At 40.9% G+C, this 9,219-nt stretch overlaps 1 protein-coding gene and 1 long non-coding RNA gene across 2 annotated transcripts; one reads left to right on the plus strand and one right to left on the minus strand.

The window, feature by feature from the left end:
- The first annotated feature begins 1,067 nt into the window (after positions 1–1,067).
- Positions 1,068–4,250, plus strand: LOC119299134. The gene is made up of 4 exons (XR_005146105.1): positions 1,068–1,170; positions 1,994–2,096; positions 3,233–3,338; positions 4,185–4,250. It is a non-coding gene; the product is annotated as an uncharacterized LOC119299134 (long non-coding RNA).
- A 1,814-nt stretch (positions 4,251–6,064) lies between these two features.
- On the minus strand, positions 6,065–8,564 carry LOC119277307 (26S proteasome non-ATPase regulatory subunit 14 homolog). Its single transcript, XM_037558567.1, has 6 exons — positions 8,406–8,564; positions 8,113–8,290; positions 7,625–7,706; positions 6,716–6,892; positions 6,459–6,626; positions 6,065–6,366 (listed from the first exon to the last, which is right to left on the minus strand). Exons 1-6 carry the CDS (start codon positions 8,533–8,535, stop codon positions 6,175–6,177), a joined length of 927 nt encoding a protein of 308 aa, XP_037414464.1. The 5' UTR covers positions 8,536–8,564; the 3' UTR covers positions 6,065–6,174.
- Between the last annotated feature and the right edge of the window lie 655 nt (positions 8,565–9,219).

The raw sequence follows: 9,219 nt of genomic DNA on the forward strand, positions 1-9,219 counted from the left end.
AAGGATGTTGTTCATAGCTATAATGTTTTTTTAAGTATCACATTTTACGGATGACTGTACCTATAATGTTGTTCATATAAGATACAGGGCAAAGTATTTGTGCAACCTCTGTCCCTGTCCAACGTGTTCTGCGTTGTAGGAGGAGCAAGCGGACCCCGGTCTGGTATCAAGCCGAGGTGAGCCCCTCCTTCCCATGCATCCTTTTTGTTTGGGAGATGCCGCCTTTTCTTGACTTGGCCTGTTGTCATGCGTGCAGCCATGTCCAGGTTGGAGCGGTGATGGCAGCTGCAGCGGGACGGACGACGCCGGCAACAAGCACAGTTCCTCATCTTTGTCTCCGACAAAAAGGATCATCTGGTGACAAAACACCTCCTCCTTCTCTTCTCTGTGTGTGCTCCTCCCATTGATGATAAACAGACAGAAGTTGTTTCAGGATAGGGTATCTTGCTAGGAAACAGACTATGTAGTCTGTACTGTATGTGCCATTAAAACTGTTTATTGTTATTGCAACTGAAGCTGCACAAAAGGGCTTTCGGTTGTTTATACATTACTCAGCCTCCAGTCTCATTATGTACAAATGACTTGATCTAATTATTATGAAAGACCTGTGGGGTGTGTTGCTTTCTGTATAAATAACTTGCTATAATTGTAGGTTTTGTTCTATTTCTTTTTTAAAAACTTGATGCGTCGAGCTTTGAGCTACTATACTATTTTGGATCATGCCTTGGCCAGGCAACGCGCGCCAGGGCGCGCTTCCTATCTTGGTCGATATGTAAATTTTTATTTATTGAAATTACTTTAGGTGATTGGTTGATGCACAGTCCTGAGCAAATAAACCTTACTCATCCCCTTCTCTGTAAATCATTGTATGCAGGTTGTCGGCACATCTTCTAACAAAGTCACCTCCTGTGATCCTTTTGTCGACAAGCAGCTAGACCCAAGGTTAGTCTCTGAAGATGTCTGTTCATAATTTATTATTCTCTAAGTTCTACATGATTAGTCTTCAGAAAAAGCATGGCCGCCGGCACAAATGGACGAAGAAGAGGTGAGCTGCCGCAACATCGAAGCTCTCGCACCGCTGCTCCCGTCGAGCTCGCGCGTGCGCCGGATTTGATGGCCAACACAGCCCGTCTGTCTGCCGGCACCTCCAAGCAAGGCCTACAACAGCAGGTGAGCCCCCTACTCTGCAATTTTTCTTCACATCCTTTGAAACGCATTGAAAGATCGCTGAAATTTATATATGCTCTATTGTCTTGAAAAATAATGTTATCTAGAAAGATGGCTCTGTCCAAAAGATCACCGAGATCCCAGATGCGGGAAATATGACCACCCCTCGCTTTAGTTCCAAAAAGGTGTCAATTTACAGATGTGTCTAAATTTTTCTACATCATTGAACTAGAACTGTTTGGGAGATCAACCAGAAAATTATTGTTGACATGGCTGTCGATCGTGGCTGCTACATGGATCAAAACCAGAGCCTTAATATCAACATGGATTTGTATAACTTCACTGCACTTCCACGCCTGGTCCATGGTTTGCCTGTCGATTTAGATACTGTTTTAGCACTATGTGATTTTACTAAAAATTTAGCAGTCAGTGTTGAACAGGTCGTTACATCGCCACGCTTGAGCGAGTCACATGACAAGGAGTTCAATCAAAGCTCTCTCTATATGTGGTCTACTATAAAATATATTACTATACCATAATAGAATCAAATAGATTGGTTATCCTGTGTTATCATTATGCCGTGCTTTTAGTATATTGTAAATCTTGCTTTGTACCGAATCTTTATGCAAATCGATTATCCTGGGCTACCACTGTGCCATTCTCTTGGAATGTAATGAATCTTGGTGCAAATCGGTTATCCTGTCAAATCTTGATGCTTTTTTACTTAACCACTATTATTATAAATATTTTACTATGCACTGTATTTTGATGCATTCTGTTGAACCAGCTCCTTCTATGAGAGACGCTTGACCATTGCCTTACACAGGCACTACACGTTGCGCTTTCTGATGTAAATCACTTCCTGGACAGGCGGCACACATCCTGATGCAAATCAGTTCCTGGACACCCAACTTGAGATCAATTATCCCGTAGGTTGACTATACCTTGGTTTTAGTAGTCTTTAATGCTTTTGCTCTATACTTCTGACTACTATTTCTAACTTAGCTTAATAGCCCTTCTGGGCTCAACTGTATTAAAAAATATGGCTTACAATTGTTGTTCTGGATTATGTTGTCCCTTCTGCGTTGTCGGATGCTTTACCTTGGCAGCATGGTTTAAATTCCTTGCTTTCTCCATGTGAATTTTCCAAAAGGCTTCTCTATTTAAGGAACCAATTTTGCTCTTTGATGTTGCATCGACCAATGCTCGGTACCTAATATAACTAAAAGTCGGTTACCGGGTCAATACACCTTATAAAAATTATGAATGGGCAATATGTGGCCATCTAGAGTAGAATTTGGTTTATTGATTGATACAAGGGTCAAATTAGTCTTTTCTCAAGGTAATCACCACTGTTTTGTTTTTAGGCTTATGTGCCTGATTTTTTTAGGATCTCCGTGTCAAGGTGGGGATATATCAAAGTAATGCCATGTTCTAATTATAAATGAAGAGAAAGTTAAGAACTTAGTAATTACATAGTAATCATGGCTAGAGCATAGAGTTCAGAGATGTCAAATGATTTATTAAAAAATTGTATTTCCAACAACACATTGGATCACATCGGGTATGCATTTTTTGTAGAATATAAGTCAGGTTTAGAACTTTTTACCACGACAACTAGAGTAAATCCATCGTATATATTCAGTAACGTATATATTTAGATATTCATGATGTTGCATAAGCATACTTCAGTCGCCTGGGAGCACTAGCTGCTGGCGTATATATGTATTCCTTGGTTCTAACAAGATGCATGCCAATCTTAGAAAATATAGTAAGTACCTATCCTGAAATTTATGACTCGCGTGAGGTGACTATCTGTAGATAACTATTGTACTTGCATAGCTGGTTGATTTATTTGATTATAATCAAACCAAACTATTGTAGTTTTAAGATCGTGGTTATTCAAATGAAAAATGATCAAAGAAATACATGTACAGAGTCACATCTCTTGAGATCATGATTAGGCATGCAATTACTCCTTCAAATTATTGTGATATTGTATATTGCTCTTTAGTCTAATAAATTATGTAATGTGGTGCTCCACCTCCTTCTCTCTTCTTGCCAGGACATATACTCTGTCGGATTGCATCTATGTTCTAAAATCTTTTCCAGACCTAATCAATATGTGAAAGTTTAGTGAGGGGCGCCCCCGTTTACTCACGCCGCTCCAGGTTCACATCTCTCTCTCTCTCTCTCTCTCTCTCTCTCTCTCCCTCTCTCTCCCTCTCTCTCTCTGTTGACTTGCAGCTTGCTGCCGGAACCGGATGGGGTCTCCAGCCAGCCTGCCATTTGGCTTGCAGTCCTGGTCATTGCAAGTTAGCCTTACATATGTACAAGAGTTTTAGTACTTCATTAATGTGACAAAGTGAAGAGAAAATTGTTGCATCGAATTACTAATGGAATGGTTTCGATGAGAAATGATAAAGAATATATTTCACGACTGAGATGTTGATATGAAATTTGAGTATTTAATAGAGAAGTCCAGTTCATATATGAAGAAAAAGAAAGGCATGATGTACTACATTGACGGTGATTATTAGCCCATTATGGTAGTTCAAATATGATAAAGAATATATTTCATGACTGAGACATGGGATTTAGAGTCTCAGTTCTGATATGTACATAAATCTCCTTTTATTTTGTCATGCTACTGATAGTTTTAATATGAGACTATTTGTTCTGTTTATGTCTTATAAATAATGAAATGGCATATATGTTAAGTTCTCCTATTTTAATTATATTATGTTGTCGATGATGTATGGTTCTGGAATTTGGAGATTAACATTTAGGCTTTGGTATCTTGAATCGTTTTGCTTTCTACTAAACTTTATGCAAACAATTTGTCCTATCTGGCACTGGCTTTTTGGAACAAATTTTTGTCATGTGCTTGCAAATTAATTATCCTTTTGACTTAGTATACTCAGATTACCATGCTTTTGGTATATCTCTACTGTTTGCGCTCTATACTAAGCTCCTTAGTACTGAAAGAATGTTGTGATTTTCCTTGAATGTACAAGATCTGTACACGCTGGGTCACGGTGCTCAAGCGGGCAACGCGCGCCAAGGCGCGCTTCCGATCTAGTTAGACATTATCGCAGGACCATGCCACTGAAGTGTAGGCCAATTTGTAGGGTTTTTTTGTGCTTTTTACAATTTTCTCAATATATAAACAGATGTCTGCTCATTACTTTTGCATTAGACATTATCGCAGGACCATTATCGCAGGACCGAGCCCTCCTTCTAGCGTTTTTTGGTAGTAGTATATTATTTACTAACAATATATTTTCTCCGTCTCAAAATAAATGTGTTAACGTTGGTATAAAATTGTTTTAAAATCAAAACACTTATTTTGGGACGAAGGAAGTATATATCTAAACTCATGTTTGCTCATTACGCTTCTGCTTCTACATTTCACACTGCCATTGGACCATGTCACTGAAGTGTAAGCCAAAATTTAGTCTTCTACTCTTACAATTCATTTGGCCAGGCAAACAGACTTGGTTCACTTGTACCCTAAACATCCACACAAACGGTTTGCGCCACCGGAAGTAGCAAAGGGGGAAAATTGCATTTATTTTCCTTCTCCTAAGAGCATTTACCGCCACAACCTGTTAATTTGGACCCTCAAACATCCGTGAGCGCGCGGGCCTCAAAATTTGCCATTTGCAATCACTATTTTCAAACACCAAATACATGCAAACACATGCGTGTCAATTATTTTGGATGTTTAGTCCGTGTTGGGCCGGCGGGGTTGTTATTAACGCCAAATAAATTTCTCGTAGTTAAGATTTAACATCTGTGTTGGGCCAGCGGGGTTTGGGGTTTAGTCCTACCTCGCTGCGTGAGTAGCGAGGCGACCAACTTAAATAGCCGTGTCGTTCAGAAGTGATAAGTTTCGGTCATCATTGTACTCTTTGTGAAAGATATGGACTGTCAGTATTAATCTTCTCTCTTCACAAAGGGAACATCGATGGCTGTCCGGCTCTTTTTGAATCACAATGTGTTGAACATAAAGGGCAAGGTGCAGTCGGGTGCAATGGTGGCGACGGAGCTAGCAGAGATCCGACGCGGAGGAGCAAGTGAAAAGGGATAGGTTAGAGGGGGATTTGGTTCACTTTTTGCGGGGGTCAAGCTGTCAGTTCCAATGTGGCAGACACGCCCGGGCCGCCTCATATCCGCCCTACATTTAGATTGGATATGAGGGGCGCCATTCAGCCCGAGCATTCGAGACCGACTTGAGGCCGCTGCATGGGCCGGGTTGGTTTTTTTGACCGGTCAGTGACCCGGGCATCCTCCCGGAGGGGAGTTTGAGGCGCGAGGCTGTAGATGCTCTAACCCCACAAAGTGATGGTTTGCGCTGAATTCTAACAAAAAAATTATCTATATGCTTTGTTCATGCCATAATATTTTGGTCAGGCAGATTCCCTTTATTACCACAGTGCATCAAACCGACAGCGTGTATATTAGAACAAGAATGAGCAACTGGCAGAAAGCTCTCACAACAACATGCATAGCCTGAACAAGAAAACCGTTTGATTCTTTTTTGCAGGGGAGATGGTAACAGTAGATTAACAGATAGCCGCGTCGCATGGTCCAATGGCAGTGCCTGCTCCCTCCCAACACAGATTAACAGTGGCTCCCAACACAGATAACATCCAATGGTAGTGCCTGCATTTCAGACAAAAAACGGATCCGGCTTGCCTGCTCCCTCCCCATGCTCCCATCCGTGCTCCCACTTTATCCTACGGTTGTCTTTTTTTTTTCTTTTCTTTCTAATCTAATCATCTCCCCCCCTAATTTTAAGGGGATGGGGCCGGGCCTTATTTTGTTCCAATCAAATCAAGCCACGTACGCTGGAGCACGGATGGGCACACGCCGGGGGAGCAGGCAAGTCTCGTCCACAAAAAACCCTAACCTCTTGCACTGCCTTACTGCATTATGACAGGCTGTGACCAACAAAAATAACACAGTTCTGTGTATAGAGTTGGAACAACCAGTAGTAGCAGACTAAAAGACCACTGTGTCAAGCATGGTCCCTAGGGTCTGTACTATGTTCGATGACATCAAATTCGAGACATGCTCCTCCAAGTGCTTCTTTGCATCCTGCCGCCCGACATTTGCTATCGCTAGTTTCTCAGGCGGCAGCTCATCCTCCTCTTGCACTGCCTTGTTGTATTTGATGGCCAGACTCAGCATTTCCTGCACATGGTAACACAAATATTAACAAACCACATTGCAGCTTCAACTAAACTGTTCTTCTGAGCGCAGGTAGGAAGTAGAATGCTACACACCTGAACAGTCTCCTCGTTGGTCTTTGAGTGGGTGTCGAATTTCTTTAAAATCAACCCATCAGTCCATTTCTTTTTGTGTAAGTTCAGCAGCATCTTCTCCTCAAGCTCATTTTTCCGGTAATTGATTGCAATGGAGTAGTAGTGCCTGTTCAGCCCATGAATAAGTGCCTGGCAACACAGAGATAACACAAACATTTATGATAAATTATAAAGACGAGTTCAGAAGGATCAGCACTATGTAGTACACTAATACTTACCTGAATAGATGGTTTGTTTAGGTGCCCAACATTGGATGTTGTCTGCCTTGGCTCCTGGCCAAGCATCATGGTCTGAGGGTTAATGAGACGGAATGCATCGATGACTACCTTCCCCTTGACACTCTGGATGGGATCTATCACAACAGCAACTGCCCTGGGGTTTAAAGCTTCAAAACTCTGCACGTCCAAGTTTTAAGATGTTACATCTCACAAGCATAGTCAAGTCAATTCAGCAGAAATATTTACATAAGAGTAAATTTCGCCCTTTGTGGAAAAACAAGAGTAAAATCAGAGCAGTTTTTTTTTTAATTTGAAATAAATTAGGCTTTGAGGCTCGTTGCGAACTTATTTATCACCGCCTCTTATGATGGGACATTTTCCCTTTTCCTATTCTATTCAAGATCAGATGTATACAATTCAACTCAAGTCGCTTCAGAGTTTGGACTTGGGAAGACACACAAATGTGAAGCTCATTAGACTAGCCTCTGTGGCAGGGTTGACTACCACAGAGATACTTGTACCTAGGCAGCAAACATATGACAACTGAAACAAAGTATATGCTATCTTTTAATCCTTTCACTTAAACAGATTAGATTGTTATATGCATGTTTATTAAATTTTTATTACATATATTTTTATGAGTTGGCATACAGTACAGTGGGACTGCAGAACAACCAGCGCATCTTTTTGCCAAAAAAAGTTTAAAAAGATAGTTTTTACGATGAAATGGAGAACCGTAAACGATATGTGAGCATGCCGTAAAAAACGATATATGAGCATGGATTAGTGAATTACAAAGCGGCACAATGGAACTGTGGCAAAAATAAAATCAGTTGGTATATGTTTGTCAAACAACGATTCTACAATGCAACAAAGGAACACCAAAAAATATCTGGCATTTGCATAGACCTGCTGAGTATTGATGTCAACTCCTGAAAGCCAGCAACCAAATCCAGGATGCGAGTGGTACCACCCTACCACCATTTCAGGTCTGTAAAAGCAACATATGTATTAATAGAATTGTTTGCGTACAAAATAACTGAGCAAAGATCACGCTTCATCATCAAACATTCACCAAAGAAAAACATATATTAAAGCCACGGCCAATATAATTAATAAAACAATTGGCTGGCAGTAAGCATAAAGAAATCTAGATATGTATCCTGCGCTGCATGAGGGGTGATTATGTACATTTAGGAACCTGTAAATTTTGAAAAGAATAAAATCTAGAACTTGATTTTCTTGAAACGAAATGTAACAGAGCAAGCCATGACTAACTGAATTCTAACACTAGCAGAAGTTTTGGTGTCCACAATTAAGCATAGAACAGACTGAAGGAATACTACAATCAGGAGAGGTATGAACCAAGTTACTATCGCTTATCAAGCATCGCGTACCTCCCGGTCTGCTTGAGCATGTCGAGCATGTTGGTCTGGAAGACGTGGTCGACGGCCTCGACGCTGACCCCGGTCCCGCTCTGCGGCATGGCGAAGACATCCACCACCCTGACCGTGTAGTCGTCGACGAACTCGCCCAGCATCAGGCCCATCACCTCCATGGGCACGCCGACCCTCCCTGCATCAGCAGCAGCGCGTGAGACCGATCTCGAACCATGGCGGGCGCTAGCCTGGCTTGCCAAATCCGGGGGTGGAGAGGGGTGGGGTGACTAGGGTTAGGGTTACCGACTGACCGTGCTTGAGCATCTTCAGGAGAGCGAGGGAGGAGATGTAGACCTGCTCGGAGGAGTCGAGCAGCGGCGAGTCGCTCTCCGGCTGCCCCATCCCGGTGGCGCCGCTGAAGATTCTCTGCAGCCGCTCCATTTTGCTTCTCGCCGCGTTTGCACAGGGCGCGCTTATGTCTCGCTTATAGCGAGGCAGCCCGCCAGCCCGCTACACAGTACTGGGCCAGCCTAGTAGGAACGCGGGTCGTCACGCTGACATCGTGCTGGCGTCACGATAATTTCTTTCTTATTTTTGTTTACATTTTAAATAAATATATTTTATAAATAAATTTGCTTAAAATAAAAATCTGAATTCGATTTTTGTAAATAGTAACAAGAAAAGGTTAGCACAATTTAAAATAAAATGTTGGTAGCTTTCAAACAAAATGTTCATGACCATAAAAAAATGTGACTGTGTTTCAAAAAATACAACTTTTTTTAAAAAAATGTGTATACAATGTAAAAAAATGTTATACGTACTATACAAAAATGGTTTGTACCATTCAGAAAATATATGCTATATTTTGAAGAAACATCCTCACATTTCAAAAAAAATGTTTGTAATATTCACAAAAACATTATATACAAATGTAAAAAAATGTAACATCCTCACGTTTCAAAAAAAAAATTTGTAATATTCACAAAAACATTATATACAAATGTAAAAAATTGTTCACGTAGTTGAGAAAAATGTCTATTACCATTAAAAGTATATTTCAACATGTATTTAAGAAAAGGTTGACCATGTATTAAAAGAATGTTCAAACACGTTAAAAGAATTGTA

Source organism: Triticum dicoccoides, chromosome 1A, assembly GCF_002162155.2.
Source record: "Triticum dicoccoides isolate Atlit2015 ecotype Zavitan chromosome 1A, WEW_v2.0, whole genome shotgun sequence".
In the NCBI taxonomy this organism is placed as follows: Eukaryota; Viridiplantae; Streptophyta; class Magnoliopsida; order Poales; family Poaceae; genus Triticum; species Triticum dicoccoides.